The sequence below is a fragment of the Lycorma delicatula genome, chromosome 11 (assembly GCF_047948215.1).
Source record: "Lycorma delicatula isolate Av1 chromosome 11, ASM4794821v1, whole genome shotgun sequence".
Lineage (NCBI taxonomy): Eukaryota > Metazoa > Arthropoda > Insecta > Hemiptera > Fulgoridae > Lycorma > Lycorma delicatula.
This window is the reverse complement of record NC_134465.1, coordinates 17010235-17034136: the sequence shown is the minus strand read 5'-3', so window position 1 is coordinate 17034136 and position 23902 is coordinate 17010235. Positions and strand designations below refer to the sequence as shown.

Genomic DNA, 23902 nt, shown 5'->3' with positions numbered 1-23902 from the left:
AAGTGCATGGGTGTGATTAATCACTCACTACTTGTCAATCTATTTGTACACATCTCTACAAAAGTCTCTCACAATTCGCATTGGAATTAAATTTCAATATTAAATTATTATGGTGCGCCCAGTCTTCGTAATTATCAAGCCAACTCAAACTGTGCTACAAGGCACAGATCTGAATTTCAAATACAGAGATTCGTTTTGCTGCTTAGTCCTACTCGTTAGGCAATTTAAATCGACGATCCTGTTTTCCTTTTGAGACTGTGGCATTACAAATTTATCCATAATTTAATCAAAAGTTACAAATAAACACTGACCACTCTGAATACAATTTAAAATATTATAAATAATATTTTATTTAATGAATTAATGTTTTATAATATAAATGAAACTGATCTGACACAGGAAGTGTGTCAGATTTAATAAAATAAGCAGAAGATATTATTATTAACCACAAGCAAAACATAGTCATAACAACACGTGTATCAACAAGCAACACTGATAAACGAGCCCACAGCAGCATGTCCTTACTCCACCAAAGCTAGAACTCAACTCCAAATAAAGCATTTATTAGCCTTTACAGCTCTATCAATCAATCAAAGTTTTGTTTTAGATGAGGGGAAAAAACGGATCTACCATTAGCAGATTACTAATCTGTTAAACTGTACAAAATTAAAATGAAGTAAAAATTATTTTACTTTGACAAAAATTCCCAGATTAATAACCCATGATGACTGCATCTCCCCATCCCCTTGACTGTAACCAAATTTTAATGGCACTGATCATCGACGGCATAAAAGTGATCGTACAAAATTTCATAATGTACAATGTAGTTAATTCGGTCTAAAGTTATCAAGCAAAAACAACCGATGAAAAAATCAAAATAAAAAACATCAAAACTTATATTTCCCTCACTGCTAAATTAAATTGCCAAAATACATAATCAAAGTGAAAAACTAATGTAATGGAATCATCTAATTATTATAACAAGAATGTAATTTTCAGTTCAGGAACAACATAAAAGACAAAAGTGATTTTTCTCACACCTGTTTATGTAGAATAGAATTTTAAACAAAAATTTAATTAATTTAAATTAAATATATTTTTAATTAAATTTAGGTTATGGATGTTATAAAAAAAATCAAAACTTATATTTCCCCCCACTGCTGAATGAAATTGCCTACATACATAATCAAAAGTGATTACAACATCCATATCCTAACTATCCCATTGACCAATTAAAATGAAAATTAGACATCACCCTTTATACAGAACTCATAGGGTTAAATTTCATCAAAATCTGATGAAATTTCCATTCAGTCCAGAAGTGTCAAGCAAGAAAACAGGACAACCTACACACTTATGTAGTACGTATATCCTTCTGGAATTTTTTAGTCCTAAAATCAAGTTTTCTGGCTAGAGAGGATCTTGAAACACATCAAGATACGAAATACAAAATTTGACCAGATTACATTCTTTCCTTTATTTTACTCATATAAAAGCGGACAGAGGAAATTTTAAGATATATAAAAGGATTTTTAATTAAATTATGGAAAAAACCCTACTTTCATTTCTGAAATGTGTAGAGGAATTTAAAAAAAAAATTGACTACCACAGAAACAACAGTAACCGCAGAAAGTGAAACACTGACCACTGTTGATATACTTATTCAGTCACATTAAAATCCCCAAGCAAATAACAATAAGAAAACCACTGCTGTACAATAAACACATTATTTGAACCAAAAGCAATGCTATCACAAGATCTGTGTGATCTAACAACCAGAATAATATATCCTTTTTTATTTTGTAAAATATTATATGATTTAAATAGAATTAAAATTATTTTCTGACAGTATTTTATTTGTTAATACGGAATGTGTTATACAGGGTCCAGCATATAAATCTGACGATTTTGTAGTAATTGTTATGTTGGCACCACTGTAAATGAAAAGGCGGGAGTGTTGTACATCGAAAGGTCTATTCATGCTATTTCAGTAGCCAGTAAACAATGCTATTTCGTGGTTGGGTAAACAATAAGCGTTTGTGATTGAAGCCTATTTTAAAAATAATGACTGTAATTGTAACACAGCGTTTATTTCACAGACATTTCAATTTAAATCGACACGTGTCTGTTCCTAGTAAGAATACGATATTGTTGTAGGTGAAGAATTTTAGGAACACATCGTCTGCTTTAAAAATGAAACCAACAGGATGAAAACAGACTGCGAGAATGCCTAAAAACATTAACGCTGTAAGATTAGCTGTTATACGGTCTCCACGATGTTTAGGAGCAAGAAATGCTGCTGCGCTAGCCATTTCTGATCGAAGTGTACGACGAATTCTTCATGCCGACCTGAAATCCATCCGTATAAGATGATGTTAGTGCAGCAACTTAATGCAAATGATTGGGCGTCTCGCAAAGCAGCTTGCGAGGTCATCCTTGAAAATGTCCACCAGGATGCCATTATTCTTTTAAGTGACGAGGCACATTTTCATCTGTCAGGATTTGTGAATAAACAAAATTACCGTTATTGGGCTTTGTGTAATCCACAGCAAATTCTTGAAAAACCACTTCACAGTGAATATGTTACAGTGTGGTGTGCAGTGTCAAAGTTTGGCATAATTTTTTTGAGTTAAATCGCAGAGTAACAGTAACATCTCTTCTATACATAAACATGTTAAATGAATTTCTGCGACCGAAACTGAATGACTTTCAAAAATCATCTTGTTTACATGCCGACCCTGTAGATAAAAAAATTTTAGCATTTTACTGATCTATTCCACTTCCTTGTCTCCTGGATAGGGTAAGCAGGAGTTTTTATTTCCGACATGCTGAAGAAACTCTGGTTAACTGATGACCCAATTTCCAAAAACTAAACATTTTATACTATAAAAATTTTACTTATATATTGATTTTTAAAAAAATATATATTTTTGTTTAAGGGGTGCAAATTGGTTCTGTTTTAAATTTTACATGGCAACTACTGGTTTTGAACTTACAATAATATATATTATTTATTTAAATAAACAATAACATATATGAAATATAATAATAAAACTTTTGAATATATATATATATATATATATGCACACGAGGATGGATCAAATTTAAACGAGAGACTTTTCATTCCGATTGTGTAAGTTTGAAGGGAGTAGGTGGCCGCTTCTGGAGTGCATTGGTTTTGGTGCTGCATTCTGGTGCATTGGAATGGGGAGACCAGGTGGTGTCTGGTTCAGGCGAGTTTGGGAGTAGTGCTCATGATGTCAGAGCAACAGGTGCATCCTTCTACTACGCAATGCATTATCATTAAATTTCTTGCTCATTAAGGCATAAAATCAGTGGAAATTCTGCAAAGATTGATTGCACAGTTTGGGGATCAAACTCTGTTAAGGGCTTGTGTGTTTACCTGGCATAAGTAGTTCAAGGAAAAATGTGAATGGGTTGAAAATGAGGATCATGATTACGGAGACCTTGAACCAGCATTATAGAAGAGAACATTCACACGATTCATGACTTTATTGAAGGCGATTGACATCTGACAATTTGCGAAATTGCATCACAGGTTCGAATAAGTTATAGAAGCTGTCAAACAATCATGACAAAAAATCTAAGGTTCTGTAAAGTGCGTACCAGGTAGGTCCCTCGCCTTTTGACAGCAGAGCACAAGTTGAGACGTCTGCAGGTCTGTCAGGAGCTTTCAGCATGGTTTGCAGAAGGGAATGCATTTTTGAATAGAATCGTCAACTGCGATTCAGATGAAACTTGGGTTCATCATTACACACCCAAATTCAAACAAGCCATCATGGAGTGCCGGAGGAAGGGAGAGGCAGCCCCTGTGAAAGCCAAGACTCAAGTGTCAGCTGGCAATGTGCTTGCAACTGTTTTTTTCAACTGGCGAGGCATTTTGCACATTGACTTCTTGCACGAGCGTAGCACAACAAATGCTGCTTATTACTATGAGCTTCTGAATGAGGTAAACGTTACTTATCGTTCCAAAAGATGTGACCAACTGATTTGAGATGTTATTCTCCTCCACAACGCTCGGCTCCATACTACAGCTCTAACTTGTAGAAAATTAGAAAAAATGAGTTGAGCTTCACTTGACCATACTCTACAGATTTTCCCCTGCAATTTTCATCTCTTTAGGCCGCCTAATGAAGCAGTTGGAGGATGATTCCAAGCCGATGCAACGGTGGAGGCCTTTGTGCACAATTGGATCCTGACACAACCCCCCTCTTCAATGATCTTCAAAGACCAAAAATTTCCCAATCTTCTGGGAAAAATGCATTTCCAAAGCAGGAAATTACATTGAAAAATGATGTATGCATGGCTTTCATTACACCAAATAAAACTTTTTAAAAAATAAAGTTTCATTTATATTTGATATGCCCTTGTATTATTATTATTATTATTATTATTATTATTATTCCAGGGAAGAATCCCAAAAAACTGAAAGTTATTTACCTTAAACTTTATTTACCTTATGAACCTATTAATATTAGTAATTGTACACTGTTTATTTTACTATAATTAATAACTAAGGAATATATTAAAATCAAATAAAAATTCCTACAATACAAGTTAATTTATTTAGCCTTCCAGCTATGAAAATTTAAAAATGTTAATATACAAAATTTGAGTAAAGCAAGTTAATTATATCCTAAAAATAAAAATAAATTAATATATTTATATGGATTTAAACTAACCTCCTCCTGATCCATAAATCCATCTCCATCCTTATCTCTGTAAGTACTAAATTGTTCTTTTTCATTTTGAACCCATTCAGGTTCTGATTCTCCTTCTGACCCACGAAACATATCACCTGTAAAAAAGGATAATTTTATTAAATATCTACTCTATCAATTCACATATTTTTTTTTTTTAAGATGATCTGTATTTACAATAAAATGAATACTTCTATTATTAATCTTTAATTAATGTTAATTATAAATTAAAAATGAACTAATTATAATAAGTATTATTAATCTACAACTAATTAAGAATAATTAGTATAGAATTAACCAGTTTAAGTTTAACTGCAGTAAAAACATTATGAACACTGTTGACAAACATTAATAATAAGAAAATGGTTGTGGAATAAAGATAAAAATAGATTTAGAGTTACAATTTTCTACCATCAACTGATGGTAGCCCCCAATTCCTTCATCACTTGTTATCTTGTTTTCTATGTATCCTGTACTTGGTTGTTTTACATCACCATTCTAAACATTGATTTCTGCTGTCCTTTTTTTTTGTTTTTCTTTGTCATGGTAACCTATCATTATATAAACATGATGAGAATTTCAGAGAAAAGGAGAGTAAATATTTAGGTAAAGAGCATCTACAGGAAAAGAGACCAGTAATAAGGTCCAGGAAAAGTTGAACATTGAAAAAAAAATGCTGAATGTAAAATTCTAACTATTTGGTAGAGTATTTGTCAAAGAGTACATCAAGATAGGGAATCATAAGATATGCTCATAGATCATAGCAAGGAAAATGGTGTCAGTATTAAAAAAAACTTTAAATCTCTTAACTTGCACTTACAGTAATGTATTACAAATAAACTGAACGAGCAACTCTTACAGTTTTTCCCTATAAGTGTTCAGTGTGAGCACTTTTTGTCTCGTGGTACACATCCAACCTACAGCATCCTATAATTTAACTGGCATGTCTGGAGTAATGTAAGTGATGGCTGCTTCAATCCTGTACCTAAAATTGGATAATCAGTAGAAAGCAGAGGTCCATACACAAGATCCTTTATCAACCCCCCAAAAAAAAAAATCACATGGGGGTCAGGTCGGATAACCTTGGAGGCCACTGCAAACAAGTTCTGTTATTAGGTCCATGGTGAACAATCCAGCAACTGGGGTAAACATCATTCAACTGTGGTGATGTACAATCTTGTTGCCAAATGTTTTCCTGGTCCAGCTTGCAGTCAGGATACTGCATAGAAAACATTTAATTTCAGGGAGTCCTTTTGCATTAAAAGGATTCACGGGATTTTCTGACCCCCACGTACAAACATTACACGTGTTTAACTTTTCCATCAAGAGGAAATGTTGACTCATCACTAAACAAAATACAAACAAGAAAATCATCCTCATGATGCTTATGATTGCATGGTGTGGATGAATATCTAAGTGTTTTCTTAAAACATTCTACACTCTCATCACCAACATTGCTTAGTTTGCAGCTAGCTTTCTTGACAAATTTTTTAGGACTACACAAGAAATACTCCAAACACCCTAACACAGGTTCCAATCATTTCAAACAGTCACCTGGGTGATTCTGATTAAACTTTCTACAAAGGGCATATTTATTTAAAATATCTATTATTTATTCATTCATTTATTATTCAACTCGGATAATGACTGTAAGAAATAAATTCTCCAACTATTAATTTTAGCTTGCTGCTCTAGAAATAAACTCATCAGTAAATCAATTTTTTCAGACAACAAATCAATTTTCTCATGACAACTATTAATGGATACTACTAATTCACCAAAAATAACACATTCTTCAAATTTAAATAACAATTTTTGGTTAAATAATTTTTGGAATTGGGGACTACAGAAATGCTGAATAAAATTGTGCAAACTGATTTTAAGTACCAGACTCTTGATATCAGACAACGTATAGAATCACAACTCATCTTCACACTCGAATCCTTGATCTGAGTTTTATCCAGTGAAAAACTGTAAGAATACTGTTTCTTTTATTCAATAGTTCATACTTTCCAGGTTTTTTGTTTAGAAAAGATTGTAAGTTCAATCAGTTCTAAGTACACACAAATCCCATGATAAATGACAAACAAGTTTGGCACTTTATCTCATCAGAAACAGCTTGATTTATCAAACTGTGAGATTTACCACAATTGATGCTTGAATCAATAGTGAAAACTACATTGCTGCAGATAAGCTGAAGAAAAATCAAAGCAGGAACTTCATAATAAAAGTGTATGTAAAGAGACAAACAATTTCCTCTCCTCTAGTGTTGATGTTGACAAAACATAAAGACTTTTTATTCAGGACTCACAATCTTTGCTAGTAGCATTGCCAAGCAGAAAGATATGAAATTAATGTATGCAATTAAAACTGTCCTTTTTGCTATTTGATTCAAGCCTTTAATAATACTGTACACCTAATTCAAAAGATATTATAATAAATTGAAACCCTGGTATTTTTCCGTATATCTGGTATTTCAGAATGTTCAAAAACATATTGAACTATAATTAACAATCTGTTTTAAAAATTAAAACTTTACAATTGCATAAACACATACAGCAATAAAAACCTTTGGTCAATATGTTATATGGACTTAATTGATGTAATTCAATATTTTCAAATAGCTTGGAAAACAAATTTTGTATTTTTAGTGACAATAACAAATTTGGAATTACAGCTTTTCAGGTAAAACCAAAACTAATCAATCGAATAAATATAATTGAGTAAAATTTCATTTACATCAATAAAAGACTGAAACCAATAACAATTCAGAAAACAATTTTTATAGCCTAAAAACAATGGCTGTTGACAATGTTCAATGTGCAGGAATAATTTTCTAAGAAATTTACTAAAATATGAAATTCATGTAACACAGAGATTTTTTCATGAAAATGGTTTCATCCTTCTGTAATTAAAACAGTGATGATTAGCCTAACCATCTCCATTAACTAACGGCATGTAATCTATCGAGAACATCTGGCTGTGAGCCAGTAATCCTGCAACAAGATAGTGCTTGACTGTACACATGACATGTTACCCCTCAGAGATTTTTGTGAAGTTGAAATTCTAATCTGTTCTACACCTTCCACAACACTCTCAATTTTCACATTTCTTAATTTTAAATATAACTTTGAGGGCATTCATCTTATCACAGATGGTTAAGTGAATTGTGCAATGAGATCGTGGGTCTAGGAAAATCCATAAGAATTCTTTAATGATGGGATAAGAAAACCGGTTGACCATTGAAAGAAATGTATAATAGTAAATGATGAATAGATTGAAAAGTAAAGATAATTTATTATTATAATAAATAAAATGTAGTTTCATAAATTTTGTTTCATTCAACTATCTATTTTTATTAATTTATTTTTTTAGTGCATCTATTTCTTTAGTCACCTTTTGTGTAACAACATAACTTGCAGAATTTATATACCTTCACTCAGTATACAGTTACATTCTTTTTGAAACATCCACCGATCGCGTTCATTATATATGAAGTTTGGTGGAAAAATATGTGGAATTTTAGTTTTTCTCAAAAGATCTTTATTTATTCATCGATTTTTGTCACCTTCAAAGTACTCCTTTTCAGATATAATAATTTTTTTTTTTATAACTGAAAGCACTTTTTCCAATATTCGAAGCACCTCTGTTATGGAATTACTGATATGATATTTAGCTCCTTCACCGATTCTGTCTTTCTCTTCAACGTTGACAAAATGTCATCTTACGTGGTTCCTTTCAGCTTGGGGATTAGGAAGAAGTCTCACGGGGCCATGTCCAGCGAATACAGAGGTTGAGGCAGCACAATGATGATGTTTTTGGCCAAAAATTCACGAACATGCAGTGAAGTGTGAGTAGGTGCATTATTGTGGTGTAACTGCCATGAATTGTTTCCCCATAAATTCAGGTGTTTCGTTCAGACTGCTTCACGCAAATAGCATAGAACTTTCAGGAAGTAATTCTTACTGACTCTCTGGTAGTGATTTGGCAATTGTCCGTAGTCATTTTCTTCATTTTTTTTGATATTGTCATCATTTGCTGTGCTGGGACACCAAGAGCTTGCTCTTCATCTTCAAAGTCTTCATGGCCTTCTTGCAAACATTTGTACCACATGTAAATGTTCGTTTTATTCAAAGAAGAAGAAGAATCACCAAAAGTAACAATCAATATTTCCGATGTGATGCTGCACTTTATTCCATTCTTAAAGGAAATTTAATGTAAATTCTTTGTTCATTTTTTCCACAAGTTAACAACTGCTGACCATACCAAAATATATGACAACAATAAACTAAGCATCCAATACGGTTACCAGTGTAAACTTACATTAGGTTAAAGTGTACCTACACAAAAAAAAGAAACATTGTGACAGACTTGTACAGCCTGGGAAATTAAAAAATTCAATGTATTTTTGTTTTATCAAACCACGTATGCATGTATATATATATATATATATTGCAGTAAGCTTATTAGAATTTTAAAAAAATGATATACCAATATATTCTTCAAGTGATAATTTTCCATCTTTATCTTTATCAATGTCCTCCATAGTTTCTACAACAACAATATCACGCATATGACCAGTTTCTTCTGGATGTAAAAATGCAGTAAATTCTTCTTTATTAAGAGCATCATCCTTGTCTAAATCAGCAACACTCCAACGCCTACGATCTCTCGTCATCATCTGTTTATATGAGATACCTTCATCTCCTTTATCTAACTCATTAGTATCCATATCTGGAAAAATAAAAAAAAATCAATTCAAAAATTAATACCAGTATTAGAATAAAGCTGCATTCTTTTGAGCAGACAGTAAAAAGTTACATTATTTATACATGTGTACCTTTACATGAAGTCTAACAACTGATACAGATGAAATAAATTTCGATACATCTTAATTATGAATATCTCAGAGTCCTTGTATAAAAGTTTGACCTGCACAGTAGAGTTATAGTATTTCAGATGTTCATATGAAAAGCTCTAAGTTTAAATTCCAGACTTTTTCATAACTAAAAAATCCAAAAAATATTGTATAATGTACTTCATACACAACATTACAAGTTCACAGCAAGAAAATGTTGTTGTCTCACTCCATGATTTACAAGAGTGCTCTGTAAATTGTCAGGATAGTTCAAGAAAAACCATGCACAAATCTTGACCTTAAGCTAAGGAAACCTTACCTTAAAAATATAAAACACAGAATTAATAAAAAAAAAAGCTGGAATACATTTTAACAATGTTTAAAAATATTAACCTTTTAAGATTGTAACAACAGAAGCATTTTTAATATTTTACTATTAAAAATGCTTCTGTTGTTATTAAATGACAACAGACCCCTAATATAATAATTATTATTAAGCCCTTATTAATAAAAATATATATTAATTAATTACACGATGTATTGCAACACTTGTGCATTGCAATATGAAACTGATTTTGTAGTGTATGAACTCAACAGGATCTTCAAAGGCCAAAGTGAAGTATCCTTGTTTAATGTGGTCCCTTTTATAATATTGAAAAACTGAACACCATGCTCTGGTTTAAATTTAATCCATTTCACTGCATTCATTCAGGAATATCTGTATCGACACAAATTTTGATAGCAAATATGAAGGCAGGTTTCACAGCTAAATAACTTCAGAAGTTACAGATTCATATATTCAAGAAATAAAAAATAAGTATTTATACATTTTTAATACAAATTTCTTGGATGATGAAATGTACGACTTATTTATATTTAACTCATTGAGATAAAGGTGTTTCCAGAAAATGAGGGGTGGGCCTTATGACATATGTTTTTTCAACTGTTTGCATGCCTAACAGTTAATATATTTTGATACGATAAATTTTCTTACTTGTATGTTTCTTGAATGCAAAGGGATGTTAAAGTAATTAATAACAATTAATATTTTTTTTAAGTTTAGGATTTTTTTGGTAGTAAATTAAATGAATTACACAAAATAAATCAGTTTTCAATCTATTCATTTAATAAAAGCCAACCTAAAATAAAAAAAAACTTATTAGAATCATTAAATTCTATTTAGTTTTAAACTCTGTAATCATCACTGTTAATAGTTGTTGGAAAAACATTCACAATTACACTATTGTAGAATAAAGCAGGCACAAGTGGAATATTTGTTGACAGACAAAAAAAAAATAACTGAAAAAATATACTATTTAATTTTCTTAATTCAAAATTTAACACCTGACAAATAGTGGCATTTTTAAATGAAAGAAAATTTAAATGAGAAATTATATTATTAATAATATCTTCATGTATTTCAAAATATATGAACAAGGGTTGTTCTTCTTCACCTACTCAAAAGAATGGATACCTGAAGCCATTTCATCAAATATACTAAACATTCTATATTTATGGCAAGAGGTTGAATATTGTCTTAATGTCAGTAGGAGAACCAAAGCTCATATCAAAATCTTCTGAAAAGATAAGTTTTTTGAAGAGATTCTCAACATTTTGTAGAATTCTTTACTCTCCATAATGCTTTCCTCCAAAACTACGACTATTTGAAACCTCACTGTTATTATGGATACACAATATATATATATATATGAATATTTAAATCTGATATGTATTCAGAAACAACATATAACAGTTGAATGATATCACTTTGTGCCAAGCCAGACATGTATAGACATGTCAGCAAGTCAAGTAATGAATAGTTCAAGTGATGAAATTTTCTTCAGTATGAGTTCAGCTCTGGTGTGACTTGATGTGTTCTTTAGTTGTGGTAGTGATTTTATCACACACATATTATAAAGATAGTTTCTTAAGTCATGCCATAAATTTAGTGAAAAATTTTCACGACAGAACAACTTTGGTATTATTTTATTGAATATTAATATTTGTTAAGCTGTGTGTATGTGTGTTTCATGCTGTGTTTTATTACACTCTATGGTGAAACAATTTTATGAAGTATTTTAAGTAATTAAGTATTTATAAATTAAAACTTAATAATTATTTTTATAATTAAGTAAGTATTTCCATAATATTTCAGTTTACTTTCATTCATTAAAAAATCTTGAATTTTACAACGAATAAAAATCAGGCTTGTAAAAATTCTCCCAAGTATTTTTTGTTAAATTTGCAGAGAATTGACCAGAAAAGTGAACTATTATCGAATCTGCTGAAAACTGCTTACAAACACTGACTGTCCCTTGAGAGCAAAGATAAATCCTGGGCTCCATATATACACATGCTACATTAAACTAACCCAATGTTTAAAAGGAAAAAATACCATTTGCCTTTTGGCGTACCAATGATTTGGTGAGAGCCTATTAATCACTATGATGACTGCTATTTCTCAACTTAAATAGACATTAATTACATTCCAGAAGAATCAAATACTGAACTTCACCTCATCACACAAGCAGAACTCAGGAACCTAATTTGTGACTTGTATTTGTCAAAATGACATGCAGAACTCCTAGGTTCACATCTTAAAGAATGTAATTTGTTAAATACTAAAATACTATATACTAAAATTTTAGTATATAGAAATCGAAATGATAATTTACTGAAATACTTTAGAACAGATTGTTTAATTTGTTCCTGCCATGATGTTAAGGGGCTAATGTCTGAACTGGATATTGAATATGTTATTCATGATTGGCGTTTATTTATAGACTTATCAAAAAGAAGCTTAAAGGTAGTGTTGTTGCACAACTCAAATAAGTTTTTTTCTATACTGGTAGCACATGCTATAGGAATGAAAGAAACGTATGAAAGTATGTCAAAAATTTTAAAAGCTATTAAGTATGATGAACACTCATGGTGAATCATTGCTGACCTGAAAGTGATAGGGTTTCTTCTCAGTCTCCAGATTGGCTTTACAAAATATAGGCGTTTCTTGTGTTTGTGGGATAAATGGGCTACAGGTAGAACTATGCAATTAAAGACTGGCCAAAAAGAAATCAGTTTGCACCAGAAAAGAAAAAATGTTATCAATATTTCCCCTTGTTAAAGTAGATCATATTATTTCACCACCTCTACATAGAAAACTAGGCCTGATAAAGAATTTTGTAAAAGCATTAGATAAATATGGAGATGACTTTATAATATATATATATATATATATATATATATATATATATATATATAAATAATAATAATAAATGATATTAGAGAAATATTGTGTAAGTATAAAAATAAATACAGAGTTAAATGCAATGTTTAAATTGGTGACCAGACCAAACGCTTGGATATTTTGATAACTATTATTCATTATCTTACCATGATAGATGTAACAAGTCTTACATATACATACTATTGTACATATATACTTATTGTCATAAGTTATGTTTAATTTATATTGTTGCGTGGTGCGGTGTTTGTTCCACGCGGCTCGATCAGGATATTGAGAGGTTGTTGACAATTTATAATGTTTATATAATTATAGTTTATTGATTTAAAATGTTCAAATTACAACCAGGCAAATTAATAATAATGACAGTGGTGATAAATACAATGATAATACAATAATAATGAGTAACAATAATAAAACAATTAATGAACCCAAATATTAATATAGTAATTACAACCACAATAATAGTCAGAATAACAGTGGTTAACATAACATAATCAAAACAGTAATCAATAATCAAATTATTACATGTTAATAACAACACATCAAATAGTGATAATGTGATAAATACAGATTACACATAAGAGAGTTTAAGATAAATAATCATTCGGAATTTATCCCAGGTATATAAACAGAAACCTAGTATTCAGACCCATTAACAAAAGAAACTCTAGTTTAATCCTTTTTAACCACTAGTCTTACATTAACAAACAATCTTATAAAATTTACTTGCAAATCCCTTTTGTTGTCTATCTTAACAGTTTATGAATGAAGTCACCGATAGTATTTTCTTGGTTACTGAATTGCTCGTGGCATCGCCTTAATCGTGTCAAACTGGATACTCACACTTGTGACTCTCCATGCTGGACCATCATCGTACTCTTCGCTAGACTGGTTTGCAGAACTCTCTGTCGAATTTGCACAACTCCACATGACTTGCAGCCTCTCCTTGCTAAGCTGTTCTTGCAGGACTGATGTTCTAACGCTTTGCAGACTGGAACTCACACAACTTGGAGCCTCACCTCACTGAAATGCCCTTGCAGGACCGATGCCATAATGCCTCACAGAACTCTCTGCTGAACTCATACAATTCCACACAACTCACAGCCTCTCCTCACTGAACTACCCTTGTGGGATCGACATCATAATGCAGACTGGTTCACGGATTTCCGTCGAATTGAACTGATCTTTAGCTATTTATACTGTTAGCCTCTTTACCTGTAGGGTCAGACCAAAGTCGAAGTGTGAAAAGAGTCAACCGAGGCTTTGCTCCCATGAATTCCAAGCCTGGTCTCCTCACCGTACAACAGGTATGCATTGTGTGTTAGCGAGCAGTACAACAAAAGAGAATTGTAATACAAACCTATTCTTTACAAAAAGGGTTCTCCTTTTTGTCCCTTTCTGGATTCCCTCAATTATTATTTTCATATTAACTGGTAAGAATCAGGCCTGCTATTATTAATCAATTAACTCAGGCCTGCTATACCAGTCTTGTTACAATATCTAATTTATTATTTATGTTGAACATTTTAGAAAAATACTTACTATATTTATAAATTCAAACAAACACATAAAATGATCAACCAACAAGTAACTTTTGAAGATGATAATTTGATTAAAGGCACAATAAATTATAACTATTCACATAACAACATAACATAATTCACATCCAGCTGATTTTAATGCTTAAATTATGCTAAAATTATTTATATATTCATTTGTTCGTTTAAACATAACATCTGCAACTGATGGTGCGAGTAGTTTGAAAAAGTACTTTTGGAAGTTTAATAAATCAATTCTTTAACTGTATTTTGGTGTTTATTTAATTTATAATATATCCTTAAAAAAAAACAGCTTTAGTTTACACATCAGTCAATTCAACTTATTCACCAAGTTTTACAATAATTAAATTTATAAATTGTCATTAAGAATTACATCAAATATTATCTATCAACACTGTTTCTAACTAGAAAAGAATCCTATACCAGTTTTAACACCCTGGCTTAATATACCTAATGGTATTATTTGTATGCTAAAATATTGCTATAGATTACACCATTAACTGATATATTTAGAGAACCAAATAAATCAATATGCAGTAATGGTTTCATCTTAGATTATCTGTTTTTTTATAAATAATATAATTTTAAGGAATACATACCATCCATAAATCCATATAACATTTTCTTATATTCTTCCCATGAAATCTTTTCTTTAGCTTCTGGATTATGTGTTTTCCATTGTCTCTCGACATCGTCTACAATGTATCTAGTAAATAAAAGATGTTTAATAATATAAAAATTTATTATAATAAACATAACTATCTTGAACATGCAGATCATTGAATTATGAAAATATTTAACAAGGAAACATTACAATTAAACACTATATTACTGAACTATATATTTTGTGTTAGCCTACTTCTAAATAGTAATAGCTGCCAACCAACATTAAAGCACTTCATTTTGTGAATTCCATTCCAAGGAACTGATTTTACTAAAAAAAAATTGCTCTAGAAGCATCCAGAAATCAACTTCAAAAATAACATGATAACTAGATGATTTTTTATTTCATCGACTCACTTCAAATCATATGAAGAATACTCTTTATTATACATACACATGTTTGTAATACCGTTCAGATTCATTTTACTCAATTTTTATAAAATTCATTTATTCATTGTTTAACATTACAGCATTTAACAATTTATGACAAACTTTCTGATCAAATATACATACGATAAAAAATACATACCCTACCCAAAAAATTATTTTTCACAGCTGATTACATAAACAAAACCCTTTTCATAGTTCTTGGCAATTTTTTAAGGCGGTTAATTCAGCACACAATTTGAAATAACTTGCAAATAGTAGCGCTATAATGTGGAAATGTTTTAAGATAAAATAGCAAATATGGTTTCAACTGGTTTCTACCACATAAAAGCTAATTGATCCTTTTGATAACTGTAGATGAATGCTGTTAAATCATTGTTAGGAAATTTCACCTTCAGACACAACACATTCTTAAACAGGGTATGAACATAAGAAATATTGACAACTGTAGAATAATTAAAACATTACCGAATCAATGATAAAAAAAGTGGAAATTTTTTACCATAAAATAGGAAATAGGGTTCCAACTGTAGTTCCCTCTATGTCTCATGGGTGCATAGCTGCGTGATGATTTTGGAGGTATTGCAATAAATTGTACAAAGAAATTTATTCCCCACACATCTACAATCAGCAACTGTAAATATGACAAGGTTAACTGACTCTACAGAGTAGCATACACCATGACTTTCTTATAGGAGTTGTTTAGGAATAGTAACTACTATTCGCAATAAAATCATTCTATTCAGCTGTTTAGTAAAAGTAAACGTTACAAGGTACGGAGCACAGAGCACTTGCATTGTACACAAATGACATTACGATAAAAAATACAGTCGACTTGTATTAGGTAACCGAAGAATACTTTATTACTACGCACACAGATTATAAAAAAAAAACTACACATGCCACTGCTTGACCAAATAACAGCACTGTGATCAACATTGCGCATGCAATATAAGCAAAAAATGTTACAAAAAATACACAAATAGATATGCATGAGCATATCCTGTAAAGTTTACTTGCCTTGGATATATGAGCGAGTTAAAAATTAATCGACACATACAAGTGTAGTATGGTCGTTACTCTAAATTTGGTTTTTTATGTCTCTGCAAAGGAATGATGGAAAAATACAGTACTTATTTTTATTATTTGTTTTAAAGTTATAATTATAACACATTAAATCATATTGTAACAATAATTATATTGATAATTTGTCCTTAAACATTAAGATAAATGTCTAAATGAAGAATCAAAAGTAAAAAAGCTTGCATATCATTTAAAAAGGAATGGCTGATACATCACCTTCAAATAAAAAAGCTGTAAAATTAAATGAAATTTTTCAATATAAACATAAAGAAACATGGTGTGTTCTATGTACTTTCTGTGAAAGCAAAATTTTGGGAGAATTTAATATGGGAAAAAGGTGGGATTCAAGAAAATTAGATTATTTTAAACATCATTTAATTACAAAAAAAATCACACACAGAAGCAGTAAATAAATTGAAACATTTGAAAAAAGGTGGAGTTTTAAAAATTCTAATGGAAACTTCTGAAGAACGTCAATTTTTTAAAAGGAAAAACATTTGGTGAAGATTCTAACTGAAAATGTGATACTGGCAATAAAAATCAATGCGTCAATTAGTTCTGTTCTTGACATACATTAATAGATGGAAAAATCTACTAACCTACCTGAAAATTGGAGAACAAAAATTATGAGTCTGAATTTGCTGAATGAATAAGCTGCAAAAACACATTTAATGAAGTGAAAAAATCTAGTCAAATACCCATCAAAAAAGACAAACATTACAATATGAGGGATCATTAAAGTAACTGTATTTTTAAAGTAAGGTCTGTTTGGAATTTGCCATCTGTATGTGTAATCTAAACAGATGGAACCTGCATACTTCAGCTACATTAATCAATAGGCAGATGTAAGAAAAAACAGTTTAGTTATTTTGTTGTCAGTTTATTTTCATTCATTTTTGAAAAAGATGAATGAACACTAATGATAAAAGTGTAGTGACTGCCATCAACGATTTCGATTGAAAAAATTGTCAAAAAAATTTGAGAAAACTGGCACTTCACTGTGTCAAAATTGTCATTGATGTTTCATGATCTTTGATTTACGAAGGTTTTTGAAAGAAAAACTGGAACATAAAAAATTGAATGAAAATGAAAAATTGGTACTGAAGATGTAAACTGAAACATAAGAAAAACGTCTTGTTACAGTGCATGAATTTTTGTAGTTAGAAAATGAAGGTGATGAATTGTACGATCACAATGTTGCAAGGGATGAAACCTGGATTTACTCAAACATTGAGACAAAGCAGTAGTCAATGCAATGGTGGCATTTATCATTATCTAGACCGAAGAGATTCAAAAAGAATGCTCAGTAAACAAGCTTATGGCTATTGTTTTTTGCTTGTCATATTTAATAATAAACTACTGTGAATCGCAATGCATAATGAGAAATGTTAAAAAAATCTTACAAGAGCTGTAAAGAATAAATGACATGGGATGCTATCCTGTGAGATTTTGTTTTTGAATGATGATGCTTCTTGGCCAAACGTGACAAATCAGACAATTAGGCAATTGGAAAGGTTTTGTTGGAAAATCTTCCACCCTGCAGTCCTGACTTAACTTCCTGCAATTATTTTATTTTTCTTAACCTAAAACAGTGGTTTGCATCACAAATGTTTGACGATGGTGAATTGAAAAATGGTGTTACTGCATGGTTTATGTCACTAGTGGCAGAATTTCTTGAATGAAGAAGCCAGTGAAACACTAAGAAAAAAGCGTGTGTTAAGTTGAAAGAAGTTATGCAGAAAAATAGTAAACAGATGTCGATTTTAAGCGTAAATAATAAAGTTGTTGATATTTTGTAATTTTGTTTTTAAAACTGATCTTACTTTAAAAAATGATCTTGGACATGACAATTTTTACCTTCGCTGTGTGTAACGAATCCAGTCTTTTAATTCCTCTTGTGTAACAAAACCATCATGGTCTTTATCTATCTTTTCTACTATTAACCTAAAATCAAATTACACATATATAAAAATTATATATTACTTAAAAAAAAATGAAAATAAAAAATAGTTAACTCGTAACGATATACATAAATATAATTAAATTAAATTTTTTTTGGCTTTAGTTAATTCACTAGAAAAGCTTGTAAATAGAAATATTAAAAGGTTGAAATTTAGTAGCAAATGAAAAAATGCCTTGCCTGACTGGTATTCGAATCCAGGACTTCCAAATGAAAGGCCGAATGCCACTCTGTTATGGAGATCAGCTAATTATTTTTTTTTTTAATTTTCTGATAGTAAGAGCTGTCTTAAATTCAAAATAATAGTACTTTAGTAGATTATTTTTAGAGACTCTTTGAAAAAAGTACAGTATATTTTTGGTCACATGATGTCAATGCAGAGGGTGGGTGAGAATGAATTTTCTTTATGTTTGAGGTATGAAGAGTATAAAAAAACCATTCCAGCTACGTCACTGGGTGGAGCAGAAACAATTAGATGATGTAAAAGTCACACCATGCCTACATCTATGTAGGAGGAACACATATTGCTGAGTAATGCAGTTTAAAGCTTTCAGTCATATGCAATGTTGATAAGAAGAGCGTTGAACTTATACAGTGAAAGCATTCTGCAAACTTAACAGTTCTGTTACTGTAATGCAACAAGTTTTTCGAGACATTCTGACATTGGAAGGAATGGAAAGATGTCCCCACTTGTCAAACCATATTTAATTGGGTTAGACAATTCAGGTCTAATTGTCAACATGAAGCTACCTGGTCACCTTAGAACTGTGTGGCAGAAGCATTTCAGTGCAGTCTTCAGTGTTCTGCTCATTGCCATTCAACTCCCTTACACTTAACCCACAGAATCATTATAAAATGCAAGTAGTACAACTCCACCTGCATGATTTGCAGGCAATTGCTGCAACCATTTGAAGAAACTCTGCAATTGCTAATATCCAATGAAGCACATCTTCATCTTCATTCATCTTTCACTAAAGGCTAAGCCTTGTCGATTTAGCCACATCACTCTCATCTCCGCTTCTCTCTTAAAAGTCATTATATGAACCAAGGGCCATCTCTTCTTTAACATTATTGATGATGGTTGCTCTTGGTCTACCTCTAGGTTTTTATCCAAAACCTTGCCTCAAATATATTTGTCAAAAACTGGTCATGTCATATTATATGTCCTATCAATTTCGCTCTTCTTCTTCATATAACATTTAGCAAAAACCTCCTCTCACTCACTTCTGCTAACATTTGATCATTTCTTTTCCTATCCACCCAGCTTGTTCTTGTTACTCTCCTCCACATCCATATTTCCATTGCTTCTAGTCTTCTTCTTTCTGCTTTCCCAAGCATCCATGTTTCACACCCATAGAACACTCCAGACATAAGTTTTAGCAAACTGTTTCCTTATTTGCATACTTATATGATTATCAGTCAGTATATTCTTTTTATTCTGGAAGCTTGTTTTGACAATGCTATTCTTCGTTTTACTTCTGTGGCACATTTATTATAAGCCGCATCACATGCTTTACAAACGTCCAATTCATATTGCACAGATTACGATATTTTATATTACAAAACAACAGTTTCAAAATTTTTCTAGTTTTACTAAAATGACAAACAAAAAATTAAGAAACTTTATGAATGCATTAAAGCTCTACATTCTGAACTGAAGGGACTTGAACATTAAATTTAATTTTCCAATATCTGTTTACAGTTTCAATATTCAATTTCCTAACATCGGTTTCTTTTTCTTACAAGTTAAAATTCAACGTAAATACACAGAAATTAAATGCAAAATTTGTAATTTTTTGTTATCACCATCTACTGTTTCATTTATCAATCTGTTAAGGCAGTACAATAAGTTTAGAGAATGCAATATCAAATCTTGGATAATACATTACAACATTATAAAATAATGATTTTAACATTCAAATTTTGTGTATAACATTTCATAATAGACCCTATCTACATTTTAGTTCCATAAAATTTTTATTCATAATTAAATACAATTAGCCCAGAGGATTATTCAAAATATAGACTACTGAAGTCCAGATTACAAGGTTATTTACTATGTTCTGTAAGTGATTTTATTCAAAATACTAAAGATTAACTATATAGACAGTTAACGTACGCTAATCTTCGTTGACTTTCTTCAGGAGTTAATTGATCAAATGTTTTAGCATCTTCACCCAAAAATGCCTCATGATCATACTCCGGATTATGTCCTTCATGACCGTAATGTTCTTTTTCACTTAAATCCTGAAATGAGTGATAAATTTTAAAACACCTTAACTTTTATTTAAAAAAATATTTTTATAATATTCAATACATAAACAAAAATAATATTCTAAACATAAATAAAAGATAGATTATTTGTACATGGTAAAGTTTTTTTAAATATATTTATGATATCTAACATACAATTATGAATGGTAACTTGGTCGTTTAGTTGGTAGAACAAATGACATATTGCAGAAACAAAACAAGCCTTAGATTCCATTACAGGATTCTATTCAGGATATTAACTGATAACTGATTTTTTTGTTTGTTTTTATGACCATTTTAAATACTTGAAAATTCTACTTCTAGCACTAAAGAAAACACAAACCTATTGCATGTTTTCTTTTGATATGTAAGAAGTTTAAAATGCTGTATCCATAGTCGGTAACTGTACGCTATATAACTGTGTTTGAATACAGAGCATAATATCGACAAATGAAAAATTTAAAAACCCTCCAATATAATTACAACAGACTCAACACTGTAATTATAATATGTATTGAACAAAATATAAATTGGTTTAATTCAGGCTTATCACCAGTGTGAAATAATATGTTTGGTAGATACACTTAAATACAATTTTATTAACAAAAAAATATGAATAATTCAAGAAATACAAAAATTGGCAAGAATATTTTTCTCATTAGTGTAAAAAAGCATTTAAAAAATCTTTTATATATGTAGATCCAAAAATACTTAAGACGTAATGTGCAGTGTTTAATGGTTATTTATTGAAATACATTATTTTAATATTATTATTCACTACTTTCAATTGTTTGCATCATCAATCAAGTCATGAGTCAAAGCATTTTGTTTCACGTGCCTGAATCAAAATGTTCTTCTTACAGAGAATGCAATTAAATGCTCTGCATGCAATTTTACTTTCATAAATAATGCACAGATAGAATTCAATTAAATAAAAGCGGTGGTTCCAAACCATTCTGTAATAAAGCTGCAAATAAAAAGTCAAGTTAATAAAAAAAAAAATTGTACATCTACATCTAGTTAATTTTCTACAAGTGAAATTTATGCCAGCATCTATCCAATTCTTTAAACTCTGGGAACATATAAATAGTTTAATTAATCATAGAATCAACATTTCAGGTAAAGAAATGGATAATATGTTAAGAAATTTAGATGATATTTCTGACCGATCAGACAAAGTTGAAGATAGAGTAGCAAGTATTGAACAAAATTAAAAATTCAGCACTGATACTTAACAAGGTTATGGAAAGGATCAATGGGGGAAAAGAATAGAATTATATAGATGATTCTGCAAACACCTCTATCACTGATCCGATTATGATAAAAGACATACTCAAAAACTGCGCAATAGATCTTCCATTTGATTTGGAAGAGTTAAAAGCCTACTGCCTGGGTAAAAATTTGACTAAAGGTAAGATTCAACCTTTGAAGGTTCTTTTCAATTCATCACATCTTGTTAACTGGATATGTCAAAATAAAAAAAGATATTGCAAACTATAGATATGTCATAAAAGGAAATCTTATAAAAAAAACCAACTTATTTTAATGAGGTGCGGTCTAAACTTAAAACAAGGACTGATAACGATTAAGAGGAGCTTTTCATCATCTATGATAATAGTTATGGAACTATTATGCAAATTTAAATCTTTGAAATGCTGCTATTCATCTAACACATTTTTGTACAAATCTTTTACAAATAATTTGTTAAACTGTTGCAGTAATACTCTTGATTTAGTTTTTTCTAATCTTAATGGTACAATAGTGTTAATATGGCTATTAAAAGTTGAAATATGCTTATGATGAAATTTTTAATCGGGATAAACAACAATTACCTCTAGAGATAACAACATTACCTGAAATTTTGAATTCTAATCTTATGTCTGATAAATACTAACTAGATTATAAAAATACAAATTTTTAAACCATTCAATATTTACTAAATAAGAGTACAATTCTAAATAATAATGACTTTGATCATGTTGATATTGTAATTTTTGCTGAGGAATTGTAACAACGCATTAATAATACATTGTTGATAATCATGTGGCAAAAGAACTCATAAATAACAATTATTCATAAGAAAAAGTTCCATAACCTTCATGAACAATATGGATCTATTTATTATTATGAATTATTATTTAGGAAAGAACAAAGTATATGTAATACGCTTAGTCATAGATTTATTAAATTATACTGTTAAAGTTGGGGAATTTTTATCTAATGATTCCAAATTTGTATTTAAATTTACTAATAAAAATGACAATGGTAAATTTTATCCATCTCAAAAATGAGTATGATAATAAGTATGTTAATCAATATTAACATCCTTATGTTAAAAAACAGTTCCGCAATCGGAACTGTTTGGTTAAAATATTTGGGAATGTCTATACTGTATATGACCTTTCCTCAAATGAAATTAATTTAACTATAATGACTGCTTTAGTAACATTATTTTAACAGAGAATGATGTTGATGAGGTCATTTGCCATCTTAATGATAATTCTTCAACGGGCCCATATAATATCATCCTCTTTTAGTTAGGAAATGGTCTGCCTTTTTTGTACAATTTTTAACGAAGCTCTTCAATTGTTCTTTAACTACTGGTGTTTTTCCTAGCGTTTGGAAAATTTGCTACACAAGTCCATAATTTATTAATGGTGATGTTTCAAATATCAATAATTACCGCCCTATGAGCAAATGCAATGTTTTTTGCTAAACTCTTTGATTAGTTAGAATAAAAATTACACCTTGCATAAGAACTTTATAGTTCCTGAACAATATGGTTCTTTGAACGTTAAATCTATGCAAATGAACTTGTGTGTATATATAGAACATGTGTTGATGCGCTACATAATGGTTATTATCTCGGTGCAATTTATACTGATTTTTATTTTGCATTTGATGTAGTTAATATCAAATTACTTATTAGAATACTTGCTGCATGTGAATTTAATGGTAAATTGTTGCCTCAGTTACACTTATCTCTTACAAACAGAATTCAGCATGATAAAACTGCAACCTATTTACATTATGTCTGGAGTATCACAAGGCATTTATTTGGATTCTCCAGTTTTCCTAATATTTATTGATGACATGGGCTTATTTTTATTTATACACTACTCACATTTTTTTATTATTTGCAGATTATATGAAATCGTTTAGGGTTATTATAAA

The 23902-nt window shown here is 30.4% G+C and overlaps 1 protein-coding gene across 1 annotated transcript in view; it reads right to left on the bottom strand.

Moving 5' to 3' along the window:
* Positions 1-23902, bottom strand: part of scf (Calumenin B scf) — a 52789-nt gene that overhangs the window by 5206 nt on the left and 23681 nt on the right. Inside the window, exons 3-7 of the mRNA XM_075378580.1 lie at positions 20595-20722; positions 18373-18459; positions 14982-15088; positions 9213-9455; positions 4704-4819 (exon numbers count right to left, since the gene is read on the bottom strand). Coding sequence (XP_075234695.1) covers positions 4704-4819; positions 9213-9455; positions 14982-15088; positions 18373-18459; positions 20595-20722 — 681 coding nt within the window. The remainder of the gene's footprint in view (positions 1-4703; positions 4820-9212; positions 9456-14981; positions 15089-18372; positions 18460-20594; positions 20723-23902) is intronic.